General features: G+C 47.8%; 1 protein-coding gene across 1 annotated transcript in view; it reads left to right on the plus strand.

The window, feature by feature from the left end:
* The first annotated feature begins 780 nt into the window (after window positions 1-780).
* Window positions 781-27,551, plus strand: part of SH3BP5 (SH3 domain binding protein 5) — a 65,486-nt gene continuing 38,715 nt past the window's right edge. The window contains exons 1-3 of the mRNA XM_054595435.1: window positions 781-1,099; window positions 2,781-2,843; window positions 26,775-26,903. Of these exons, the coding sequence (XP_054451410.1) occupies window positions 959-1,099; window positions 2,781-2,843; window positions 26,775-26,903 (333 nt within the window). The 5' untranslated portion in view covers window positions 781-958. The remainder of the gene's footprint in view (window positions 1,100-2,780; window positions 2,844-26,774; window positions 26,904-27,551) is intronic.

Genomic DNA, 27,551 nt, shown 5'->3' on the forward strand with positions numbered 1-27,551 from the left:
GCTCTGGCTGCCTATTTGTGCTGGGTGGGCAAGAAACCTTATCAGTTGTAAATCTTTGGACAGAGCCGCTCATTAACAGGGGTTACACTTAACACCTCCTGGCAAAGGCTGTACCCACCTACCCACATCCCTGATCCACGAGTTTCCATGCTTCCTGGCTATTCCAGTAGGGTCACCCCACAACTATGAAAGCACGGGTCTTTGGGGATGGAGCTCTGACCAGGACGGGGCCACCGCCTTTGGACAAGGAATCCATGCACAGAGTAGCAGCTGACTCCTTTGTACTTCTGTGTCTTTGTGACCATATGTTTCTGTTCCCTTTTCTGGTAAAATCTTCTAGTGGATACAATTCCAAAGGTTCACCCAAGGAGAGAAACGTTCTTTGGGCATGCACAAAGGTTTGAGTGAGTCTTGAAACTGGTCCAGGGCCACTGGGGACAGGCTTCTAAAGGCGACTTCAGGGAGTGGAAATACCCCAAACTTTCCTGCCACACAATCAATTTGCCTTAGAAGAGGAGGAGAAAGCTGCCCCGAAAGTAGGCGTTCAGCGTTGGGTAGTTTGTGATATATTCGAGCTGCTGAGTCTTACAGGAGTGAGAGCTCCCCTATTTCACCATGCTAGAGGTTTTCAGAGAGCTGGGGTTTTTGTGACGGTGACTTGGGTAACCGGGACTGGAGAAGTAACAGAGTCAGAGCCGCGCAGAGGGCGGCCCGGGCGCGCGAGGGCGGAGCGGGCGCCACTGCGTTGACGGCCGCGGCAGACAGGGGGCGGCCGCGCCCATTTCCTCCGCTCCGCCTGGGCCGGAGGGATCCGCATCGGCGAGCGGCGCCTCCCGGGTGTAGGCTGCGGCGGCTCCCCGACTGTGCTGGGCTGTGGCGAGACGGCTCCGGGCGAGCCTTCCGCGGTGGCAGACGACGCCCCGAAGCGCGCCGCGCGGTTCGCGTTCCGGCTGCCCGCATGGACGCGGCGTTGAAGCGGAGCCTCTCGGAGGAGCCGGCTGAGCTCCTGCCGTCGGCCCGGGACTTGGAGGAGGAGGAGGAGGAAGAGGAGATGGAGCAAGAGCTGGAGGAGGAAGAAGAGGTAGACCCCCGGATCCAGGTAGGGCGCACGGAGGACGCTCCGGATCCCGGCTCCGCGAGGGCCTCCGCGGAGGTCGGCATCTATACTTACACCCGCCTCGCAGCCCTCAGTGCCTACGGTCTGGGGGCAAGAAGAAAGGGTCTGAATCCAGGTTTTACCTGGTTCTTGGGGAGACTGCAGTGCCCGCGTGGATGCGGCCTGACTATTGCGGGGATGCCCCCGCAGACTCCGGGCAAGATCTTGGGGTCGCCGCAGCGTGCCCAGCGGTTTAGTGGATGTGCAACAAAGGGAAAAAGGGGGCGGGGGCGCCATGCGGATATCGTGGGGTACCCCGGCCGGGCTTAGGGTGCCGTGGGCATTGCACAGCCTCCCGGCCCTTGGAGGAGGGGTCGGCCGCCGGGTGGGCGTTGTCCGCCCTGCAGCGTGGGCTGGCCGGGGTGCCCTGGGCTCCGAGTCTTCACCTGGCGCAGGTGCCCGGCCTGAGCCATCTTCCTCCTCTGATTCATTGTTACCAAACTGAAGGGTTTATTGTCACCACTGGCTCGACCCTGCACTTGGCCTCAAACGGTTTAATACTCAGCCTTTTCTTGTGATGAGGTTGGGTATGAACAGAAATCGGGAACAACTGATGCTCAAAGCTGACGCGGGGAGAAGGCGAGGGGATTGGCCTGACTCTCCGTGCCTCCATTTCTAAAGGAGATGATTAAAAAACAATTTCCAAGCTGAGATCTAGTAGTGACAGTCTAACCTCTTCACCCTCCAAGCAAAAAGCACAGCAAATCCCTTTTTCAAGACCCATTTTTCTACCTTTTCCATAAATCGTTTAAAAAAAAATATTGCTTTTAAGTATGTTTGCCATTCCTGGAGCCCTAATTGGTTTTTCAAGTGCGCAGATCAATTAAAAGCTCATTTAACTTAGCTGTTTCGATTTAAATGAATTGTTTTGGCAGATTAGCAAGATAAAGATCAGGTGGGAAATGTTTGCGTTAGGAATTTTATTAAAATAATCAGTTTCAACTACTGTTCACTTGTTTTCTTGGTACAGGAATTCTGTTAACAAGATCCTTTGTTTGCAGAGTAAGATGAGTTAACTTCATGTTGGGTACTTTTTAGAGGATTTCATTTTGTAAATGTTTATTTAAAGGTGGTTTTTGTTTTTTTTTTTAAAGCTGGTTTAAAAAATATCTAGGGAGAATGAATTGGCAGTTTGAAAAGATTTTCATCTTTATAGAAAAATACTCAACCACCAGTGACTTAATGCCAGAATTCTGCCCTTGATTTAAAACATTTCACTTTTAGGTTTATACTTTCGGCTTGGTCTTGTCTATTTTCTCTTACTGTCTTTTCTGTAAAGTTCTTGCTCTAAGGCAGAAGGTGCTGTTTTGATTCAACCCCTGAACGATCTGTTAACAGGTGGCTTTACCTGAAGGCACAAACCTGAAATAAATATTTGACCTTCTAAGAAAAGACAGATTCCTAGGATCTTAAGGCATTTCAAATCAAGAAAAAGTTTTCAGAAAACTTGACATTCATTTGCTCTTCCAGCCAAGCTTGGCTCAACTGTTTTCCTTGAGAATTAATACTGACTCGTCCCTCTTTCCACAAACTGTGCTGGGGTAATTTTGCAGGTAATGGGCTGAGTCATACGGAAACAAAAGACAATCCCTTAAATCTTTTTTCTCCCTCTTTTCTTCATTAGGGAGAATTGGAGAAGTTAAACCAATCCACGGATGACATCAACAGACGGGAGACTGAACTTGAGGTACAGAAAGCCAGGTCCCTGTTCTTGTTGAAGTGTTGTTGGTCCCACTGACACCAGAATGGTTAATTTTGCTTTAGTAGCTGGAGGGTGATTGCTTGGCGTCCCCTCCTCGAAGTTGAGCAACAGCCTGCTGTCTGACAGAATGAAGTACACCACTGAGCCCAGCTTGTGGGTGGAACGCATGTGGATCCAATTTCACATGCTGTTTTTCATCATGGAAGCGCTGTGGGGCCAAAACCAAGAGTTTTACACACGTGTAAGCCCTCAAGTTATTGTGTCTGTGGAAGAGCTGAAAAACGGAGGGGAAAATGAACCGAACTCTTTAATGGAGAAGAATAAGGGCGCTCATAAAATCTCTTAAATATTTTAGGGTAACTCCTTACATTATACTTGGAAATGTGTGTCTTCTCAGACTCAAACCTTTTTTTACTTTCCTGCTCTAATAATTCACCCCCTTCTACTTCTCTACTCAGTTCTTTAATGTCTGCTTGTGTGTAGAATATAATTATCTTAATGGTAAGGAGAAGCTGTTTGGACTGGGAAAGGGCTTTCCTGCTGGGAGAGACTAGAACTTGATTTGAATTTCATGAACATCTTCTAACCTGAGTGTAAGCAGATGAGCGTTCTTTACAGCTACCAATTAGTCCCCATCCCTTTTCAGTAGTGGTTGGTTTTACCGTCCATCAGCAGATTTGAACCGCCCCCGCCTGTATCTGAGAGCCTGTGAATGACTGTCAGAGCTGAAGGAATGCAGGGAGCTGTTGGGAGGACCTGTTTGTGTAGCAGGGAAGGTCAGCGGAAAGGGCAGGAGACATCTGGGCCCTCAGAGTGCGGGTGCAGGAGATAGGAATGTAATCTACCAGCAGTCCCCTGGCAACCTTGATTCTGACGGCCTACCATGCGGAGGCCCGACGGCACCAAATCTGGATGTGGGAGTGCGGATTGAAAGCTTGTTTTCTGAGTTGTGTGTGAAGCGTTTAACCCTCTATTGTGATTGTAGTTATTTGTGAACACTGGTTACCCTTCTCCCTCAAATGGAGTACAGCCTGAGGGTTTACTTAAATTCTTTTTCACTTAGGATGAATCGAGTCTCTTTGTTGGGCAGTTGAAATCTCTCAGAATATGAGAGACAACAACAAAAGCCCTACCATTTCTGTGGGTATTTACAAAGATGTTTAAGGTGTTTCACAAGGTGTATCTCATTCCATCCAGTCACAGCAGCCTAAAGTCATACTGTCCCATGTGACCACATGTGGCTACTTGAATTTAACTTAATTATAATTAAATAAAATTAAAAATTCAGTTCCTCAGTCATGGCAGCCACATTTTAAGATACTGTGTTGGACAGAGCAGAGAACACTTCCACCATCGCAGAAAGTTTTAGTGGATGGCACTGGCCTGGGAAGCAGGGAAGGTGGTAGCTGCCTCTTCAGGTTGAGGACACAGGCACAGAGTCCTCACAGATCAATGACACTGAAGAGCCAGGTCATCTTCCACGTCCCCTACAGCTCTCATACTCTACCATCCCATATGTGAATAGACAAGTTGGAAATAGTGTTTTTTTTCCCCCCACCCCCAAAGGACTCATTGATTTATTCATTCAACAAATATTGGTATGTCAGCCACTGCTCTCTGGTAGTGCTTACTTAATTAGCATTCTGAGGGTAAAATTATTTCATCTGTTAAAACTCTTTTTAGCCCTGATTTCCGAATCCTTTTTCTGAATGCACTTAGGTGTACGTGTATCACAGGAAGTGTGGGACAGGTGTTTCCTGCCTTTCTGCCGTGGCGTGTTCTTGGCAGCAGCCAAGAGAGTTGGTCGACCTGGCCTGTGTCGCTGGCTGACCTCTCCATGGTATTATTATTATAACCAAGATGGTCTCAAATATAATGCAAGCTTTGTTATGCAGTTAAAACTTCCCTAGCAGCCACAATAAAAAATAAAATGAAACAAGTGGAATTAATTTTAATATACTTCATTTAACCCAGAATGTTCGAGATAGTATAATTTTAACATGGAATCAATGTTAAAAGTCCTTGAGATATTTTACAGATATTTTTAAGTGAACTCTTCAAAATCTTGTGCGTAGTTTATACAGCGATTACCGAAAAGCCTCTGGTGTCGCTGTGTGTCTGGTGGGCTGTTCTCTGTCAGTCAAGCCTTGGGCATCAACCTTGCGTCAGGAATTTGTGGGGCATTTGTGGGGAGCGGTGGAGGGCTACTGCAGACACAAGGGTGAATGAGACAAAGGTCTTGCCCCCAGGGAGTTTACATTTTGGTTGGGGGTGCAGCATGCAGGGGTGGCTGATAATTGCTGATTGTAATAACTATTATAAAACAGTAAGCGACAGGCTGTAAGAGGAGTCACTGGTGTCTGAGCAGAAAAGCCTGCAGAACGAGAGTCCATGTGCAGAGGAGCAGATGGCGTGAGCAGTGGGGTTGTCCGGAGGGCGGTGTGCCAAAGGATGTGGGAGAGGAAGCAGGGCGTTTTGATGTATGGTTGAGTCTCGTTATTTGTGGTAGTCGTTTTCCATGAAGTTGCCGTGGACATTGAATTAGTGAGTCCTGAACCGTGGCTCCCAGAGGGGAAATGTTGTGACCCGAGACTTGCAGGACCCTGACCCCATATTAAGTTCCTGCGAGACTCTAGTCACATTTTTGTCAACGGATCAATACATAATAACCTTGTTTTATGTGTGTTTCTGTTTAAAGACACCTTATTTAGTATATGTTATTGGTTCATTAATGTTGAATCGTGGGCAACAGCACAAAGGTGCATGCCTGAATGAAGCCTATTTAACACACGTATGAGTTCTCTGTAAGACCTATCACAGCCTTCTAGGACTTAGAAACACTGGACAGCACTTCAGCACTAGGCTTGGAGGCCATCTGAAACAGCAGAATCTCCCACAGAAAGCACAAATGTGCAAAAAACATGGCGCTAAATGGACCGTGTGAAGGACACTTGTTTACAGTATAAGAGCTGAAACCAGAAAGCAGGGGGTCTCTTTGCCTGACCTCGGCCAGGAACATGCACATTGGGCGACTGTTTTTTTGGCCACTCTGTGTATGTCCACAAATGACTGCCGAAGTACCACGAGTATTGATTTGGAGGTAGGAGTACACTTTAGTGAGTATGGAGTCTGCCAGTAATGAGGATTGACTGAAATAAGTTCAAAGCCTCACGAGGAGGGTCTTATGCTGTCCACGTTCCTTTTTTCTTTACTTTTGGATTATGATCCGGAGTGCCCAGCACCCCCTCCTGATTCTCCCTGGCTCTGAATAAAGCGAACTGGTGACCAGGTTTGTGACGGCTGCTACTTCGCTCGTAGAACGTGGCTTGGTCATCCCTGGGCAGCCACAGGCCGAGGTGCAGGCCTGGATTCACCTTGAGCTTCCCATTCTGTGTCCCGGTTCTTTCGAACGGCGATTACCAAGAGGCCTCTGGATGTCAGCCACCTGCATGTCGTCAGTTGGATGTTTGCCTCTTCCTGCAACCTCGCTTTGCCTCTGACCTTGTTTGAACAGTGCTGTGTCCCCTTTGCACTCTGATTGATATCTAGAAGGCCTGTCTTTTCAAGCTGTTGAAGGGAGTAACCTTTTAACCAGAGAGGCCCTTGGGTATAAGCCTGATGTTTCAAATTAAGAAAGCAAATGTATTTTCTTAGAGACACATCCTTGAGTGTTATTCAGCACCTACTATGTGCTAGGGACAGTTTTTAGGTAATGGGGAGAGAGCAGTGAAGAAAAGAGGGAGAACTCTCTATCCCCCTGATGCTTCCTTAGGGAGCGGGAGGCAATGCAATTAACAATGAACATTGCAGTAGTTACATGGTGATGTGTGCTAAGGAGAAAAACAAGTCAGGGAGGGGCCTTGGCAGTGTGGGTATTCTGGGAGAGGGGAGGGGAGAGGGTAGGAAAGACTTCCCCGAAAGCCTGTCTGGAGAGAGGGAGCCTCTGGGCTTTGTGGGGAAAGAGCATTCCAGCCACAGGGAAGGGCCAGTGCTAAGCTGGAGGTGTGGCCTGTCTGAGGACCCAGCAAGGAGGAACCGGTGGGGGGTGGGGGGTGGGGGCAGGGGTGAGCGGCGAGCGGCGGGTAGAAGAGGAAGAGAGATTCAGAGGCGAAATGGGTCACTCAGGTGAGGCCATGCAAGGGAATGTGCCCATGTAATTTTGCAATTATATTGGGTTATCTTTTTTACAGATGTTTGTTAAAACAAGATGCAGTACAGAGCATTTCAGCATTTCGTTGTAATCCACATTTGCAATATTCCACGCCCATTAATTTAACCACAGTGTATAGTGTTTTCGTTACTTCCCTTGCTTGCTCTGGAGGTGGGCTATTCCAGGGAAGTGAAATGGTCACAGAGGAAGGACACAGCCTGGCCTAGTTACCCACATACAGCTTTTCTGCTCCCAGTGATCAAAAGCTGCCTTTTCCAGCCTGCCCCTCCCCACGAGGGGAAGCAGTTGTAAATGTCCGCGCTCTGTCCCCTGCTGCTTGGGCGGGACGTTTCTGGGCAGGCTTGTAGAGCGCTTGGAAAAGCATTTGCTTCTGGACATCTGTGTTCTCCAAACTTGCATAAAGCCTGCACTCAGAATTTGCCTTTCCCCCCTCCAGAAACCAGCAAACATGATCTCTCAAAAGTAAATTTGAACTTCGAAACTGAGGAGGGGGAGAGGGGGAGGTAGGGGTGAACTGGAAGCAGGTCTGGCCCCTCTAATGAATTATTAACACAAGTCAGGGGAAGAGGGCAATTCTTTCCTGAAAGGATAGTGTTGTCACATCTTAGTACTTTGTCCTTCAAGGCCTGTGTGTGTGGTGAGTGTGGCGTGTGTGGTAAAACAGGTATGTGCATTGTGTTTGTGTGTTGTGTGTGAGTGGGTCCCCACTGGGGGGAAGGCCCCATAAGACTTCAGTTGCGTTTTGAAGAAAGTACTAGAAAATGTTTGAAGTGATAAATGGATGAGGGGAAGTGAGGAATAACTGGCACCAAAGGAAGTGAGGAGTTCCTTGAAACTGGCACCAAATTCCAGGCCTGATGGCAAGCTGCCCAATCCGGGCTGGGAGGGGCCCTGGCCTCTTTGTCCTCAGGTGAGATCATCAAGTAAACACTGGCCTAGGGGCATTCCTGTCACAAACACACAGGCCATCATCCCGTGGGCTGAGGGGTCCCTCACCTAAATCTCAGACACAGTTCCTGCCCGGGAGGAGCTTGCCCACTCCTGGATGCGAGCACGTAGTTATGGAGTGAGAGGGGCGCGCAGGGCCCTCCGGAGAGCCCCAGGCGAGAGGGGATAGAGGGCGTCAGAGTTGAGGCGTGGGGACCCAAGTCATTTGGGAGGGTCTTTTAACATCCTGCGTAGCCTAGACCTGGAGGAGGAAGAGAGCTGGCACTGTAGACACCTGCAGCTCGACCTGTGTGGGGGAGGTGAGGAGAGCAGTGCTGTTGTTATGACTGTGGCCATTGACTGGTGGTGAAGACAAACGTGCTTGAGGTCTCACTGGGTGCTTCTGGTGACCCGAGCTGAGGCTGCTGCTGCGGTCCCCACGGCTCTGACCTGAAGTTTGGTATCAGAAAGATAGGAAACTTCAGGCTTCCTGCCTCAGGGACAGCCCCCTTCATACCACTGCTGGGATGTCGGGGGACAGTAGCTTTTGACCCAGCAGTTGCACTTGTAAGAATTTACTCTAACGGAATAACTGGGCAAGGATATAGGTCTGAGCATGTTCCGGGCAGCATTGTTTAAAAATGTGGGAAAATCCGGAATCCGAATGACTATCAATAGGGGATTGGTTAAATAAATGAATACAGTGCACACACAGTGGTTGATAGAATCCAGGCCTTAAAATGGTGACACAGCCTGTTGTTAACATAGACATCTAAATGGGATAAAGAAGATTCTAGAAGAGCAAGTAATGGGGTGCTCTTCTTTAAAACAGGTCTCTATGCATAAAAATACCTAGGAAAGATCACACACGAGTTACACCTGGGAGGTGAGTGGAGTGATATTTATTGTGTATGTTTTTCTATATTTTTTGAATTACTTGCTTAGAATTTGTACTCTTTTTTAGGCAGGAATACGGGGAGAAATTCAAAGCCATGGGAACGGGGTGGGGGGAGGGTCTTGGCATCAGGTAACATAGGGTGGTGTTGGGTTAGAATCAGAGGTCTGCTGACTTTTAGGGGCCCCTTGGAGCCTGAGTCTTGTCATATATAACATGGGAGGCTGTGATTCCTGCCCACGCCCCTGCATGGCCTGGAGGAGGAACTGTCTGAAGGGGTGCTCTGCCAGCGGCACAGCCTGGGTGGAGGGGGGCTTCTGTGTGGGGGGCTGGCAGGGAACGGCTAGGCCCGCTGGGCGCCAGATGCAGAAAGGCTCCGACGAGATGCCCGTTGGAGCAAGGCCCACCACAGTGTCTGGCGATGGCTCTGCTCTCCTTTGCCAGGCCCAGCCATGATTTTTGTTGTTGTTTTGGTCAGTGACAGGCACTGAGCAAGGGTCCAGAGAGAGGGCTCGTACAGCCAGTATCACGGGGGCATTGACTTTACAGTCGCCAGAGCAACAGAGCTTTGCTCTGCGGCTGTTCTGCTGGGATGTAGAATGAGTTTGTTTCCAGCGAGCCCTGCCTTGTTTAGGGTCTGTCTTCTCCTTGGACTTGCCTGGCGCATAATAAGTGTTCAATAGAGATTTGAGTAGATGAATAGTAACAGATTGCCTTGGATAAATTACGTCTCTGGGCCTCAGTTTCTTCATCCCAATGCTGGCGCATAATAAGCTATCATCCATTATCGCCGTCACAGGAGCAGGGCAGTGAGGGCCGCAGCGTCGGGGGCACTTGAGGAAGGGCTCTGTGTCCATCCGGAGTGTCCTTCCTGCCTGTTTTTATCTCCTGGCTGCCCTTCAACAGCAATGACTGCTAATGATGATAGTGAGTGCCTACTGTGTGCCAGGCCATTTTCTAAGCTCTTTGCCTACAGAAACTCATCCAATCTTTAGAACACCTTTATGAAATAGATCTTTATGAGCCCCATTTTGCTGATAACAAAACTGAGGCATAGAGTGCAAATGTCTTGTTCTAGAGCAGTTGCTCACTTAACTTTAGCTCTTGGACGTTGGGGGCGGGATAATTCTTTGTTTCACAGGGCTGTCCTCTGTATCACAGGAGGTTTAGCAACATCTGCTCACTAGATGCCAACGATAGCACCATTCCTTCCCAGCTGTGACAGTCAAGCATGTCTCCAGACTTGCAAGTGTCCCCAGGGTGCAAAATTGCCCCTGGTCGTGAACCACTGCTCTAGAGCAGTGCCATCCAAGTATGAGTGTTGCGCCAGCAGCCTCAGCATAACAGGAGCTTGTTAGAATTGCAGCACCCCGGGCCCCACCCTGACCTACTGAAACAGTCTCTGGGGCCTGGGGCCCAGAGGCCGTCCAACCAGCACCCCCTGTCCCACGCACTTCCTAGCACCCTTGTCCCCCTCTAGTGTATGTTTATCAGGCTGTAGTGTGGCCATTTGTTTACTTGTCTGACCCCCCCACAAGATGTGGCTCCTGGAGAAGGGGGCTGGGCCTCCCTATCTTTTTGTTCCCAGGATCCCATGCAGCGTCTGCACCAGGGGGAATGATGAATGTTGGAATGTGTGGGTGCGCATTTTTCCTTAGAATCGAGAGCCCTTGTGGACTCTTGGCATCGGCATACACGGTGTCCTGAAAAACAGACAGGTCCCTCTCCTTCAGTGCCAGCTCTGGAATTGTGTTCATACCCAGGACTCTCGTTAGGCAGGGCCACCCCTGTGCGCAATTGTGATATTCAGAAAGTACCGCCTGGGTCCTTCCCCTCCCCAAAGTCCCTCACTTACAGAGATCTTAGCTCATGAAGGTCTAAGATTCTGCCCTGCTTGGAGAAGTTGGCATTTAAGAGTGGCCTTTCGCATTAAACAAGGATGGCATGCGTGAACATGGGCAAATGGCCATGATCTATTTAGTGGAAGAAAGGTTGGGTAATAAAAGCATGTGTAACGCTCTGTGTAGAATATATATAAAACCATGTGCACAGTAAAAGAATATGTGCAAATGAGAGAAAAGTCTAAAACAGAGTGATTCATAGTGTGGTCCACGCCATGAACTCCTTGTTACCAGTTAAGGTGAACTAAATACAGAAATTGGTAATAAGACTCTAAAAACTTTAAAAAATGACATTTCCGGGTGATCCAAGTGACATTTCACTTTTCTAGTTTATTTTTATTGTATTCTACAGAAGTGTTGATTCACAGTGGGTTGGAGGGTGGGCACTGATTTCCATATAGATTGATAAGCATGGCTTTAGAAAAATGTACCCTCAGATGTTACCAGTGGCTATTGCTAGTTGCTAAGAATGCTAGTGATTTTTATTTTTCACTTCTTGACATTTTCTGAATTATTTACAATGACCATATTTTATTATTTTCACAAGCAGGGAATGGGGGTGGAGAGAAAGGAGCATTATTATAAAGAGATGTCTTTATGAGTCAAAGAAATGAATTTCTATGAAAGGAATTTTAGGAACTACAAACGCTGGTGGGAAACAATTTTCAGACTGGTAGTCCCTGCCTTAATTTTAGATAAATCCTGATGTTGGTGGGCTCCCGAAGTGAATTACTTAATTGTTTAACTCTTATGGTGGTAATTCATGGAGGGATAAAAAAATGCCTTAAAGGCATTTTAGAATTGTCTGCAGCCAAGAAACCCCCATTTACGAGATACAAAAAGTCACCAAGACATAATAGTGTAAAACATTTCAAATATTAAGAGTATTTAAATATTCAACTTAGTCACTATGTGAGTTTGAATATTTGCATTATTTCTAAATGGACAGACTTGTGGGCCCGTACAGGCTTTCTTGCCCAGTCTCATTCACTTGTAGCCACATTAGCACACTGTTATTGGTATGGGCTATTGACTAGAACATAGAAATCGCTATCTAATATCTAATATCGACTCTGTTGCTTTAAAAAATTGTGTCTTCCTTTTAAGCTATAAAGGCCAATGAGATAACACACAAACCTTCCTGGTTCCTCAGCCGGAACCCATCACAGGAATGTAGACACTTGCGGTTGTAGTAAAGCAAACTTTTGTACAGTGACACGACTGTGCCCCAGGTTTAGCCAAGACACCTTGCCTCTTCCTGCCGCGTCCTTGGGGGTCTCCCCATCAGAGCCAGATTGGCTGTGGGGGTTGGTGGATTTGCTGCTGTGCCAGTAGACGACAGAATCTTCAAATTCCCCAGGTAGCAGGGAGCGGTGGTCCCTGCGGGCTGTAGCCTTTTAATGTTGAGCTGGTCTTCTTTTTCTTTTTAAAACAATTTTATTGAGTTTATTGGGGTGACACTGGTTAATAAAATGATATAGATTTCAGGTGTACAGTTCCGTAACACATCATCTGTATATTGTATTGTGTGTTTACCACTCAAAAGTCAAGTCTCCTTCCGTCACCATTTATGCCTCCTTTACCCCTTTCTACCTCCCCTCACTCCCTTCTCCTCAGGTAATCACCATACTGTTTGCTATGTCTGTTGAGTTTTTTCTTTTTTCTTTTGCTTAAATCCCTTCACCTTTTCACCGAGCCCCTAACCCCTCTCCCCTCCAAGGGCTGTCAGTCTGTTCTCTGTCTCTATGAGTCTGTTTCTATTTTGTTTATTTTGTTCATTAGATTCCACATATGCGTGAAATCATATGGTACTTGTCTTTCTCTGATTGGCTTATTTCACTTCGCATAATACCCTCCAGGTCCATCCATGCTCCATGCTGTTGCAAAAGGTCAGATTTCTTTTCTTTTTTTTTAAGACTTTATTTATTTTTAGACAGAGGGGAGGGAAGGGAGAGAAACATTAATGTGTGGTTGCCTCACACGTGCTCCCTACTGGGGACCTGGCCGGCAACTGAGGCATGTGCCCTGACTGGGAATCCAACCGGTGATCCTTTGGTTTGCAGGCCGGTGCTCAATCCACTGAGCCACACCAGCCAGAGCAGATTTCTTTTTTCTTTTTCTTTTTCTTTTTCTTAACAGGCTAGTAGTATTCCACTGTGTGAATGTACCACAGGTTTTTTTATCCACTCACTACTGATGAGCACTTGGTGCTGCTTGAGCTGTTATTTTTTTCCTTCTAGCATTTAGTATAGGGACCTTTACTGTACATGTGTGTGTGTGTATGTGTGTTGGTCGGCTAAATTAAACATCTGTTGAACCTCATCCTTGGCAGGCATCCCAGTTATCTTTGCCCAGCCGTCCTCTTTGAGAGTTACTTAATCTGCCTATGGCCACAAAGATATTTCAACAGTAAAGATTGTCACTTTTATGCAAAGCATCTTAACCAAGGGTCTCATGATCATTTGCAAAGCAGCTCTTAAAGAGCTCAGAGAATCAGCCGCTTTCATTTCCTTAAAGGAAGGTGGAAAACATTTTTTGTTCTATTCTTGCCTGATTTTTCTTTTGCTGTGTTTTGCTGGATTATATGAGAGAGATTATTAATGTTTGCTGTGACAGAAAGAAACTGCTAGTGGGGAGACAATGAGAGGAACATCCGCTGTTTATTATAACCACAGCCAAGCCCACTCAGGATCCACTCTTTCATTGCCTGTCATCAGACTCAGCCGAAGCGTGATGAATGGGGTTTGGTTGTCTTCCTCCACCCACCCTTCTGTTGCCAGCATTGCAAAAGGGTTCAGCTTCATCCCAATAGATTTGCAGTCTGCAGATTTGATGTTTTTTCTTCCCCGGTTTTTGATTTTTATTAAAAGAAGAGATGAAATGGATGTTTTCCTTCCTCATTGTTCTGGTTACTATTTCTACCTAACAGATTACACCAAAACTTCATAGCTTGAAACCACTGCTTTTTTTTGTCCGTGATTTGCAGGACAGGAATTTGGAGAGGGCTCAGCTGGGCGGTTCCTGCTTGAGGGGTGTCTGATGGGGTCAGGTGTCGGCTGGGGCTGTGCGCATCTGAAGCCGTGACTGGACGTCCGAGGAGGCCCAGGTCTGTGTCTGGCAGTGGACACTGGCTCTTGGCAGGGAGCTCAGCTGGGGTTGTCAGCCCCAGGGCTTCCATCTGACCCTTCCAGCATGGCGGTCTCAGACACTCCGACCTCCGTATGGTGTCCGGCTTCCCCCACTGTGAGCACCCGAGGTGACCAGGCGGAAGCATCTCGACCTTTTCTATCTGAGCCTCGGAAGTTGCGTACGAGCACCTATGTCATAGTGTGTTGGTCTGAGCACCGAGCTCCCCCAGATTCAAGAGGAGGGAACACAGACTCCATCTCTTGATGGCAGTCATGCCAAAGAATTTTGAGCCACATTTGAGAACTGCCACACTCACGGTGGTCATGTGGGCACAGTGACCCGTTCTGAGGCTTGCAGGACATCCGTTTTCATTCACTTCATAAACCACCCCATAGCACAGTGCCTTCTCAAGTTGTTTTAATGGTTAACCAGCCAGCCAAGCAAGGACTTTGGTTAGTGCCTCCAGTGACCCTTAAACAAACCAGCAACAATAAAAGTGAGAGGGAGCAGTGTTTAGCAGAGCTGTGGATGGTGTGACAGAAAATTCCTTGCCGCTTTGCCCGCTTCTTAAAAATGTTGTTTGAGACAAAATGATGCCATGGTTTTCACGCCTGTTAGCAAAAGTTAGTGAAACCTAGAGCCGAACATACGGTACCCAGGCAGACACTTGATGGGTTCAGGAGGAAGGCTCTACAGCTCTCTGGACAGCCCTTGCCATGCAGCTTTCTGCATTTGCTAGAAATTGGATCTATTCCCCAGGCTGGAACTTGTTAAAGCAAACCAGACTTTAATGCGATGAAATGTGGGGAAAAAAATAGGAAAACTTGTTTTGGAGCTGATCGAGGCTTTAACTACAAAGCGTGTGATGGTAGGAAGCATGGGCTTTGGAGTTCTTGAGAGCTGGGTTTGAATTCTCCCCTGCTTCTTTATCGGCAGTACAGTCTTAGCAAGGAGTTTAGCTTTTCTGGGTTTTAATTTCTTTCTCTCCCACATGGAAAGGGCGATGAATACCTATCTTGCAGGGCTAGTAAGAATTAAGTGAAGCAATGTTTGTAAGTAAGGTGCTGTGCCTAGCATAGCCCGTTCCGCAAATGTTGGTTCTTTTCCATTCTGCCCTTTATTGAATAATGGCTTCTACATAAAAATCACCACTATTTACTGAAAGCTTATTATATGCTAAGCAACAGCTCTTGAGGACATTGATAAGAAACGGAGGCACTAAAAGATTGAGTCAGTTCTCCCAGCTAAGATTTGAATTCAGGATCCTGAGTCTGGAGCTCATACTCTTAGGTCGTTTTGGGATGTGTGCCCATTCTGAGGTCCCCCAGGGCTGGTGAGCCGAAAGGATGCTGGTCTAGGACTTGGGAACCAGGTTTTCAGTCTTTGGCCTGACACCAGGTATAAATCTGTGGGAGAGGAAAAGCTCCTGAGGCTTCAGTTACCTGCTCTGTGGAATGGGAAGATCTGAGCTAAGTGAGGAGCAAAGTCTTTTCCAGCCCTAATAGTGTATGACTGAGATTTTGATTTTAATCTGGCCACATGCTGAATGTATTACGAATCACTGTAAGTCTCAATGATATGGAAAATAAAAAAGGACTTTGGTCAGTCTGTGCTGTGGTTATTTAAATTTTATTTTTAGTGAAGCAATGCTTGGACATAGTTTTTTTTTGTGGGGGGAAACGCCCTGGAGAAGTTTTAATGAAAAATGAAAGTTCTCTGCCTAATTTCTTCCCACCCCCAGTTCTACTCCAGGAAGCAGCCACTTTTAACATTTTTAGCTGTTTCTTCTGTCGTTTCTTTCCTGTCTCTAAAGTAATAGCAGTGGATTTTGACTTGAGTTCCTTTGCATCCTGTGCCCTCCTTTTTTTCCATTCTGATTAGCTGCAGTCAGGAAGAAGGTTATCCAAAAGCCAGCAAAAACCAGACAGCTGGCTTGCCTGGAATGCTGTGGGTGGATGCAGGCTTCCAACCGAGGCTGCCTGAAGTGATCGCCAGCGCTGTCAACGCCGGGCCATGAACTCACTAGAGTGCCTGGATTCTGAAATTTGTATCAAGTATAAAATGGAGCTTGTAGGACATAACAGCCAGAGTGGTAGTTGACACGCTACTCTGATAAACGTGCAGATCTGTTGTAGAATCCATTTACCATCTAATGTTTAAGAGTTTTTGGAAGAAAGTGGGTCTTGAAGTGGAAATCTGTTACGGTTGTTGGTATAAACATGGAAATTGTTTACTGGGCTTGAACTCAGTAAAAAGCCCCGGTTCCAGCCATTTTGCCTACTCTTACAGAGAGTCCTGCCGACTTAAAACCATGCTTGGCCAGGAATTAAAAAGCAGTGGGTCTCATCGGTCTTGTCTCGCCGTGTGCGCGCGTGTGCAGGGTTATGGAACTTTACTCCTTTCTCCAGGGCCTCTCAGGACTGACCCTTGTGCCTGAAGGTTTAAAGGGTTTATGGGTCTTTTCCTTTGTGGTGCTTTGGACCTTTGTCTATTTAAAAAAATAGTGTGTGTGTGTGTGTGTGTGTGTGTGTGTGTGTATATATATATAAATAAATTGGTTAAATTCCATTCTGGTGGCTCATTCCTATGTAACATCATCAACATCAACAACAACAACAAAAAAAATGGATTGAAAATGAATCTTTTCTAATTTGACAGACATTATACAAAATAAAGGGCTCATGTTATTAAAAAATATCAAAGCCATGAAAGACAAAGACTGAAGAACTGATCCAAAGGAGAGGAGAGAGAGAGAGATGGCAACTAAATTCAGGGTGTAGATGCTGGGTTGGATGCTTGAACAATTTTTCTCCCTTTATTAAAAAAGACATGAGTGGGACAGTTGATCATTTGAATAAAGTCATAGCTCAGATTAATAGCCTTGTATCAATGTTAATTTTTTGACTTTGATTCTTGTATTTTTTAAAAAAGATTTTATTTATTTATTTTTAGAGAGGGGAAAGGAGGGAGAAAGAGAGGGAGAGAAAAGTGTGTGGTTGTGTCTCATGCGGCCCCTGCTAGGGACCTGGCCTGCAGCCCAGGCAAGTGCCCTACACTGGGAATCGAACCAGCGACACTTTGGTTCGCAGGCCGGCACTCAATCCGCTGAGCCACACCAGCCAGGGATGATTCTTATATTCTTGTCATGTAAGAGAATGTCATCTTTAGGAAATACATGCTGAAGTATTTTAGGGTAAAGGAACATCCATCTGCATCCTAACCCGCATTTTTTCCCGTCCGAAATTATTTTAAATTAAAAAAAAAAAAATTAAAGTCTTTTCCCCATTCCCAGACCTGCCCATTGCCTTAACTTAGCCTCCAAACGGCAGAGCCTGCCTTTGGTTATGGAATCTTGACATTGGCCATTGCTTCGGAGGAAGCTGCGTGGTCCGGCCTGGCAGGACAGCTGGGGTGGGCTGTGACGTGGGGCGGATGGGACTGGGCGCTCACATGATCGTTTGGAAATATTCTGCAGTCACATCAGCATTCTAAACCAGAGAGCCCTTCTGCCTAGGAGGAACTCCGTTCAATTTAGGCCTAAATAAAAGCTCCAAGACCTTTATTAACCTCAGGAGAGGGAAATTTACAGCAGGAAACACTGTTGACTGCCATCTTTTCTTTCTTTTCTTTTTTCCCTCTTGTTGGGAGGAACCCCTTCATGGGTCACAGCCGAGACAGAGGGGGTGGTGCCGTGGAAAGAGAAGACAGGCTCTGGCCTAGTCACCAAGGCTGTCGAGCTGCACAGAGCCTGCTCCTGGGTCCACAGCTGGGATTGGGACCCCCAATACTTTGCCCACCCCCCACTGAAACAGTTTAAATAAAAGGGGGGATTTTCTGAAAGGTTAAAGGAGGCTTTCATGGAACCCAAGGGAGGTAAGTGTCTCTGGGCCTTAAGCCTAGGGGGACCACACATCCTAGGTGCCTTAACAGTCTTGGTTTAAGTCTGTTGTCCCAGCATAATTATTAATAGGGCCCCTCCTCACTCTTGAAAGTACTGTGCTTTGATTGATAACTTATACGGCTATGTAATTTCAGGATTAGAGTCAGGCACCCAGATAATCTCCCCTGCTCTGCTGCCTCCTGGTGTTCCCTCATTTGCCGGCTTCTCACACTCTGTCATCTGTCTCTGTCACTCCCTCCTCCCGGTTTCTCAGTTCTTTCCCTGAGTGTCTTGTGTCAGAAACATGGCTGCGAGGTTCTGCCCGACATGTGGAGGACGATCCCCACAGAAAGAAGTGGAGGAAGCCGTGTCTTTGGCAAACGCCCCAAGAGGCCTCTGTTACTAGACTTGGGGCTTGAGGTGGAAAAACAGGAGTCAGAATGGAAGGGACTTAGGTGCCTGATCTCTAACAGTGATTCTGATGTCTCTTAACTTGAAGGGCCTGGCGTTTGCTTCCCCTTTTTTTTCTTTTCCATAAATATCGGGGCTGTTTGAACCAGGGTCTTCGGGTTGGGTGAAAGTTGCTGACGTGGCACTGGGCTTGCTGTGATCGGGGGTGGGGTGACCCTTGGCGGGGCTGGCTCCAGCTCCCTGGGATCTTCTGTCCTGCCCTTTCCCCCTTCTGCTTCCGCCTGGCGCTGCGCCTCTCTGGTTTGGCTCACTTGGCTCTGGCTCTAACCTGGTACATTCTTTCCCATTCTGCCTCCACTGCAAAATTCCTGAAGGTGAAAATGAATCGTCCTGGCTCCCCTTCTCACAGGGCTGGGCAAGGCACTCAGTGGGAGTGGGGACTGAGGGAGGAGAACTGGACAGAGGGAAGGAGAGAAGGCAGCTGGAGGCCCCGAGGAGCACTGAGCGATCTCAGCGTGGAGAAGCAAAGTGAAATCTGGGGTCTGCGGGCTCGACCTGTGCTGTCCAATTTGGCAACCACTCACCATATGTGGCTATTTCAATTTAATTTAAAAAATTAGAAGTTAATAAAAATTTTGTGATTTGCACAAGCCACACTTCAAGTTTTCACGTAACCACACGTGGCTGGTGGCTTCTGTATTGACAACTTGCATTCTTTCAGAGAGTTCTATCAGACCACACTGGAGAGCACTTACTCCCTTTTCACCCAGCACTGTTGAAAGTGGTTTCTTTGTGCGTTCTAGTAGCTACCGTGAGTGCTTTTAAAGAAGAGATTGGATGGGTGAAAAGAAAACATGATTTGTAGTGAACTTCAAAACATTTCAGGTATCCTATAACAGGTCAGTAAGGCAGACTGTTTTCTCCAGTGGTGCCTTTTATCATGTAATTCTAGAATGTTCCTTTGACAGGCTTTAGGGTCCTAACTAGTTATTCTTCTGCCTCTGTTGTAATTTTTGCCTTATCCTAGTTTTCTGTATGTACTATTTATTCTGTATTTTCCTTTACATTGACTAACATTTTTACTTCAGTTTGAAAAGGAGAATTCGTAACTGTAAGTGGAAAACCATTCCAGGGAAATGCATTTTTAAAGCAGGAGTTTTATTGATGGTGTGTGTGAATGGAAGTGCCCAACTTGTAATGGCACAGCTTAGTGCCTATCAAAGCAATGGTGTTGGTTTCCTGTGGATTTTTCGTTTTGCTTATCCAATTGTAGCAGTTCCCTTCTCTGTGGAAGGCTCTGAGCCTGGACTAGCCAGCCATCCCCTTCTTAACAAGGAGATGAGCAAAGCAAACACCAAGAAGTGGGGGGGGGGGGTGCTATGCAGACAAGACAGCACCAGCGGAGGCTTTAAAGAAGGCCCTGAGGGAGGACAACTGCTTCACCATTATTGCAAATACATGGGTGTTTCTCGTCTGAGGAGGGGCTTTGCAGGGCAGGCCTGAGCGACCGGGATGCCTCGGTGCCACGGCAGAGGCGATGCTTTTCAGCCGCAGGTGCCCTTTTCCACTCTTGTCGTCACTGAGTACCGCCGAGAGCTTTTGCTTTGATGGGCAATACCCATACTATTTGCCACGTTAGAAATTAAACTTAACTTTTGAAAACTTGTATTCTTTAAAAAAATCTAAACCTATAAACATGTTAACATAAATAATTTATCAAAATAATGATTTCCTCGAATGAAAAAATATGCCTGACCAGAATGTAATCGTTTATAATTTTTGCACGTCCTTCTCCTGTGTGGCCTAATAGAAGAGCTGCATTTTCCTGTCTGCTTCTGTGTCCCATCTCTTATGATGTCCCATATCAAGTAATCTCTGGAAAACCCCACTGAACACTCACGGGAGAATGAAGGTGAAAAAGACAAATAAGTCTAACTGGATTATGAAAATAGACTCCCAGGAGAGGTCTCAGGGACCACCCCCACCCCGTGGTCCCCTGGACCACACTTTGAGAACCACTGGTGTAGTGAAAGGCACACTGCACTAAAAGACCAGAGGTCTGTGCTTTTGTCTGAAGTCCGACCTTTGTGTGTGACTTCAGGCCAAGCAGCGCTTCACCCGCCACCGCCCCCCCCTCCGGTTCTCTGATCTGCCCAGGCTGGGAAGGGTCCTTCTTGCCGAGCCAGTCTTACAGGTTGTCCTGAGGCATTAGCCTGTGACGTCTGGCTCCACCCACTGAAAGCAGTGTATTTATAAATGGCACTACTGAGGACCTTTTTGAAGTATGGTGTCATCTTTAATTTGTAGGACAGTTATTTTTAAAAACTGACATCCCATCTTAGTCTCACTTGGTTCTGGGGACACTTTTGTGAAGTGGAAAGGCTGTCATTTTCTGCTGATGGGTGAGGTAATTGAGGCTTAAGAGAGTGGGTTGGCCAGAAAATGGGGACCCTGTCCCCCGTGTGGTGACACTGGGCACCCTGTATCCAAGGCTCACGGGTGCTGGCTGGCTGGGTGTAGCAGGAGTTCTTATCTGATACAGGGCCGTATTTGTGACACACTGACACATTCGCACAGGGAGGCTGTGCCACCCTCAGCAGCTCTTGGCTTGAATGCATCGCCCTCAGTCTGAGTCACCTAATGGATGTGACACAGTTTTCAGATTTGAAGATCTGAGCCCTCATCCAGAGGGAACCTTTTTAGAGCTCTTTAAGTGCTGATCTAAAAAAAAAAAAAACCACAACAAAAAACAAACCCCGCCAATAAACAGCCCTGGAGAGTAAATGGCTTGTTTTTCTTGACTGGGAAGGTCTGCTTGTTCTGCGAGATGAGTTGAACTTCCGACTGTGCCCCCGCACGGATCACTTGCCATAGGGAGAACAGTCAGTTTTCTCTGCTCCCTGCACATTCCTGGAAACAGCCTCCCCTCTGATCTTGGGACGCACATTAGCCTGTAATTGTAGGAGACAAAGGACCATAATCAAGTCGTTTCTCAAACTAGGGAATTAGGCAAAAAGCACAAGTTCAATGGAGGCAAACTGACATGATGACAGATTTAAAGAAAAGTTTTGTACAAGTTTGGAACTTGATTGAATCAAGTTCCCCAGGCGCTGCTCCTTCTAAACATGGCTTTATTGTCAGGGCAGAAGTTAACCAAATTTAAGGACAGTGCTTTGCCATGCATGGTCCAGACTGTAGATTGATGCTCTCCTCCTTGTCTATATACATATGACTACCCCAAGGCCTATTTTTAAGTCTTCTCTTATAAGGCTTAATTCGATTGCATGTGACAGAAATCCAATCGCAACTTAGCTTAAACATAACATATAGCAGCGTTGACAGTGGCGGGTGTGTGTGCTAGTTTGGCTCTGGGGAAAGTAGAGTGTAGGATCGGCTGTAAAGCATTATTAGGTCCAGAAGCTCAAAGGGGCATTAGGACTTCCTCTCTCCTTTCCTCCTTCCTTCAGGCTCTTCCCTCATGGTGCCAAAATGGTTGCCCTCTGCTGCAGGCTTTTGTTCCAATCCACTCAGCCTTCTGGGGGGTGGGGGCAGGGCGGGGCATTTCTCTTTCTGACCATTTCAGGCAAGTCCCAGAAGGAAGTCCCCTTAGTACTGATGGGTAGTTTGTTCTGATGTTCTTTCTCAGCAGTCACCGAGGCCAGGGGTATCCACAACTGATTGGCCAGGACTGGGTCAGACGACTCCTGGGACCAGGGCGAGGCCCAGGAAAATCAGGGCTGTTATGTTGGACACACAGGAGGGGTTTCAGTGTGTGGGTTCCCGAACCCCAGGGTTTGTGAAGAATTGTTACTCGAGGAGCTCTGAGCCTCCGTGGGATGGTAAAAGCACTGGGACCACTCTGTCTCATCAGGGAGCAGGCCGGTTTTGTGTTTAGCTTTTAACACATCTTGGGTGAATAGGCGGGTTGGTGGCTGGATGTCAGCCAGTCATGAATCATCATCCCAGGTGACACAGCCTATTCGTAGAGGGTAACGCTGATCTCAAATCATGTCTCTTGGGTCCAGTACCCTTTGATGGCAACTCCCTTGACCAGGCTGGTGCTCCCTGAATCACCCAAGGAGCCTCATTCACGCTTTGGTAAAAGCCAGATTGGATCAGGCCATGCCTCTGCTTAAAAATCCACTGTGATATTTTGACACAATTAAAAAACAAACAAACAATCCCACTAATATTCCATCCTCCCTACCTCACTCCCATTTTTTTCTCCCTTAGAGGCAGTTCTGTAGATCAACATATTTTAGCTGATTATTTAGGTATTTACTTCTGTGATTCTAAGTAGTAAGGTTTTGTGTGGCTACCTCTTGATTTTCCAGGGTCAGTTATTATCTGCGATATCCCATTATGGAAGGTGAGATTTCACCCTCTTTCCTCCCTCTGTCCCTGCCACACACACTCTTTTCTTACTCCCTTTCCTCTCAGTGGAATTATTGTGTAGTCAGTATCCGGTGTTTACATTATTGCAGCTATTGACAATGGAGCCATCTAGTCAAGTACGATTACTTTTACTTTTTGTGGTAGAATGAACTCTTCAGTCATTTCTGACAAAGATACCTGGAAAATAAATTGAGACTTGCTTTAAAAAAACAACCCCGCTGTTTCCCCATTGTGCGTGGGATAAAGTTCAGATGCTTTAATGGCACGCATGCCCTTCCTTGCTTCAAACGCCACCAGACCTCCTACCTGCCACTCTTTGTTCCTGCGAGTCCTTCAGTCACTATTGCCCCTCCTTCTCCACCTGGTGAAATGCCCCTTTCTTCAAGGTCTGACTGAGACGGCCTTTCTTTGGGTGGCCTTCCCAGTTGTACGTCTGTTGCACAGTGTGTATACTGGGGTCTTGTACTTATCACATTACATGGCACTCACTTACTTACTGCTTGAGTTGAAATCTTGGCTCTGCCTTTTCCCAGCTGTGTGACTTCAGTTACCTAGTCTCTCTGTGCCTCAGTTTCTCTCTGTGTAAAATGTGAGTGATAACAATAGCACCTGCCTGATAAGGTTGTTAGTGACTACACAAATTGATGGATTTGAGCGTTCATCATGATGTCTGTCACTTAGTGAATTGTCCATCTGTGCTATGCATCGCTCTGTCTCACAAAGGCAGAGTTGGTGGGTTATGTTCATTAGTGACCAGAATAGCTCTTGGCAAATCAAGTCTCCAGGAGTTGGCAGGGAGCCCGACTGCGTGAAGCAGCCCGGGTGTGAGTCAGGCCCAGGTGGGGACTGGAAAGGGCAGGATCTCTAAGAAGTGGGCATCTTTACACCACCTCTAGCCAGTGCTTGCCAAATTACCTGATTTTTTTTTAAATGAGAAATTTAAGAATCCACATTTAAAAAAAAAAACAAGGATTTTCCTGACATTTGGTAGACGGCATACAGGCCAACGGCCCCTAGGCCCAGAGCGATGGTGCACTGCGGCCTGCCCTGGGTCACGCGCCAGCTGCTCGGACGCTCAGGGTTCTCGCTCGTGGTCTGGACGTGGGCAGCGCTGCTGCTGATTCCCACCAGGGCGGGGACAGCAGGGGTTCAGTCAGGCTTGTGAACACATTTGCAAAGCAGGTCACTGACACAGGTCACTAGGTCTCTATGTCAGCTGCCCCTGCCCCAGGGAGACCCCCTTGGTGCTCTTTGATAGGACCGTGGGCCTCTTCATGCCAGGGGAGAAATTGTGTACATTTATGGAGCACCTTCTATGTGCCCAGGAACTGCTGGGTGTTTAACATTTGCCACCTTTATTCCATCTAACAGCTTCCACCATGACATGGAAAGTAACTATTTTATAGGTAATAAAAATGGTATGTAAAGAACGTACCTGATTAGGGCTGCACAGAAAGAGGTTTGGCCAGAATTGGATGCATCTCTGATAAAAATGCCAGGCATTAGGCAACATGCTACCTCCCATACACTGGACTGACGTCAGGTCCAGCAGAACCTCGGGGGGTGCTTTGCTGGTCCCTGGGCTGCCCTAGTGCATCTGTAGCATTTGCTCAGAAGCGCAAGTCTCCTCTTGTTCCCTGTCTTCAGAAAAGCTGTATTAGGTGACTGTAGGCCTGGCCAGATAGGAGAGAGGCAGAGAAAATCATGATGATGACACAGGACTGGGAGAAGGGACCAAGGCCTGTGTCCAAGTGTCTGGTATTGTTACCGAACAAAAGGACCCGTGGGGGGGGGATGCCCAGATGCTGTTACAGAAACGACACCCTCCTTCCCCGGGACCCCTCGGTTGTGGGTCCTTTGCCCCGCCGCCCTTGGAATTATGGCTCTGAATGGCAGAGTTTGTGAAAAGGAAAAGGAACTACTTATTCAAAAGTTATACAGGTTTGATTAATGGCTAAATGTCACCCTTAAACCTCAAAATCCCTTCTAAAACAACCACCAGCACACACGCCGTGCTGCCTTCCCCCCTTTGCCCAGTGAGGCCAGTCAGGCCAGTCAGGGTACCGTCCTTCAGAAGAAAGAACAGAGGTCCGGGGCTGGGCTGGGCAGGCCTCTCATGGGTCTCAGCACCATCCGCTGCCTCGCCGCGATCTCCAGCTCTTAATCCATAACCATGTGGCACCTTCTCCTGGTCCACTAGCAAGAGTCCTTTCTCCCCTCTTTCTTCCCAGTGGTCTTCACACTGTTCCCCAGAGTCTGTGTCCCTTTGTCTCTCCTGCAGGCCCCTGTCTCTCCTCTTTTCTCGCTCCCTCTCACATTCTGTATTAAGTCTTTTAAACCTTCCTGATTAGCTTTGGTGATACGCCAAATAATCCTCTTTGCAAAGGAGGAACGAAGCTATCCTGTTATTGACATGCAAACTTGACTTCTCAATGGCCCTGCTCAAGGCTCCCATCCCCCATGACGGCCCGCCCTGGGGTGGGGAATATATTTTTCTTGGACACCCCAATCTCTGGACCCCGTTATAAATACTTTGCGGGGGGCCTGGCTGTGCCCTGTTACAGTATGACATGACAGAGGGGAATGAAATGAGAAGTGATCAGAGAGTCTTGTGTCTCCCATGGGCCATCCCATTGGACCAAGAGGCTCCTACCACTTGATATTTATAAATTGTTTTCAGATGGTTACTTGCCAAGGCAGGCACTTTGCAGCCAAGGAACCTCGTGTAAAATTTTACCGGCGAGTGGCTGTTAGGTTTTGGGACAAGCCCCATGGCTTGTGATCAAGTGTTGTTCCTCCTCTTCTGAGTATCCACTTCCCCTTTCTCAAGAGTGTGCGTGTGCGTGCGTGCGCACACGTACGTACCCCTCCCTCCCAAGGTGTGGCTGCGTCAGGCAAACTCCCGAGGGAAAAGGAGTCACGGGCCTGTGACCTGCCTGGCCCTCCAGTATGCCCTAGACATGGGACTAAATTGCTTAAACTTTTTTTCCTTCTTGTCATGTCCACAGGTCTGGTTTCTTGACTTTCACAATGTAATTAAGACTGGCATAGCCCATCTGACTGTTCCTCCTTTCTAAACTCCCTGTCTTTCTCTTTTTAAAATCCTCACCTGAGGGTAAGTTTACTATTTTTAGAGATAGAGATGGTGGGGGGTAGGTGGGGGACGGGGAGAGAAACTTTGATCGGATGCTTCCCCTATGTGCCCTGACTGGGAATCGAACCCTCTCCTTTTTGGTGTATGGGATGATGCTCCAACCAACAGGGCCACCTGGCCAGGGTGCTCCCTTCCAAACTCTTATCTAGGCCCACGTTGATGGTGACCGTCTCCAGGATGGGTGGCCACCCTTATCCCTTGCCATTCTCCGCATTCCAGACTTCAGCTTCCTTTCCCTTTCTTGAAAACACCATATTCTCCCTCTCTAGCTGCTGGCTCTGCTATCTATGGGACTCAGTATTTCCTGCCCCCCTCCCAAGTGCCCATTCATACTTCAGGTTTCTGTGTAGATGTTCCTCCTCCAGAAGTTTTCTGCGGATCCACCAATCAGCCCCCGTCTTACCTGGCCTAGTGAGGTTCTCCACTGCTGGGTCCCATGGCACCTGTATTGTTACCATCATGGCACAGACTTTTCTGGAATGGGCTATACATGCCCGATTTATCCACCAGACTGGAAGTGCCCTGAAGGCAGGGACCAAGCTCAAGGCCCAGCGCAGGGTCTGGCGTGGGAGAAATTTGCACCTTCCTGTTGACCACATCCTATGGCTAAGGACTTCATGGGAGGGGAGGAGATGGTGCCATTGTATAGACTACAGGTGCTGGCGTGGCCCAGTTGGACATCTTTCCGAGCATCTGGACAGAGCTTTTTAATCTAAACTGCACTGTCCAATATGGTAGTCACTAGCCCCATGTATTGTTAACTTTTAAATATATTTAATTAAAATGAAATAAAACTCACTTCCTCAGTCTCACCAGCCAATTTCAGGCGCTCAGTATCCACATGGGCCCAGTGGCTGCTAGAGCGCTTCCAGGGACCCAGGAAGAACGTTCATGTGGATGGGGCTGCTGCGGACACTGCCTTGTGAAGGCATTAATTGAGGTGCTTGTAGGCTGTGTGAAGTCCATCCTTGGTGTTTCTGGTGAGGTCAGGCAGATTTTTGCAGATTCCTTCTTAAGCCTGAACTGTGTCTCCTCACTATCCCCTGGCTGCAGGATGCGCGTCAGAAGTTCCGCTCTGTTCTGGTTGAAGCAACGGTGAAACTGGACGAACTGGTGAAGAAGATCGGCAAAGCTGTGGAAGACTCGAAGCCCTACTGGGAGGCGCGGAGGGTAGCGAGGCAGGTAAGATAGCCCTGCAGGTCATCACGGCGCCTCTGCCCCCCATCCCCGCAGGTGCTTGGCTCTGCCTTCTGACTTCCCTGTCTCCCTGAAGGCTGGAAACGCCAGTCTAGTGTGATGGAGAGCGGCTGTGACTTTGTAAACAGCTGCGTTTGTAGTCAGCCTCTCATCACCCCCCACCCCCACAGCTTGCCTTCATTCCAGCTCTTGGTACTATTCATAGAGGCTGGGTGCTGGCATTTGGGTGGCCCTGTGAGTGGGCGCCGCTTTGCCGCCGGAGTTGGCGCCCAGGTCCACTTCCCAGGCAGCTGGGCCAACTCAGGAGGATGAGAGGATGTGTCCTGAACACCAGGCTTATTTCTCTGCCCCTCCTAATGATCGCTTGTCAGGCAGCAGGAACACTCCATCCCTCTCATTCTCCTCCCTAGTGTGGGAGGAATTAGCTGTTTGCTTCTCTTGAAACGTCAGTTCTTTCCCGTGAGAGCCCAAATAGGCAACTGAGGCACCACGATGAGAAAAGGGGCAGCAGAGGAGGGGGCCTGCGGTCACGCGATTGCTGGGGTTGCATGGAAGCCGGTGCTCAGTTCAGAGTTTGTCTTCCTTGACGGCCACCGCTGTGTGCCTGTGTCGCCTCTCGGCCTCCATGGCCAG

This window comes from Pteronotus mesoamericanus, unplaced genomic scaffold (genome assembly GCF_021234165.1).
Source record: "Pteronotus mesoamericanus isolate MK-2021 breed Mesoamerican mustached bat unplaced genomic scaffold, CSHL_Meso_final scaffold_54, whole genome shotgun sequence".
NCBI classification, from domain to species: Eukaryota; Metazoa; Chordata; class Mammalia; order Chiroptera; family Mormoopidae; genus Pteronotus; species Pteronotus mesoamericanus.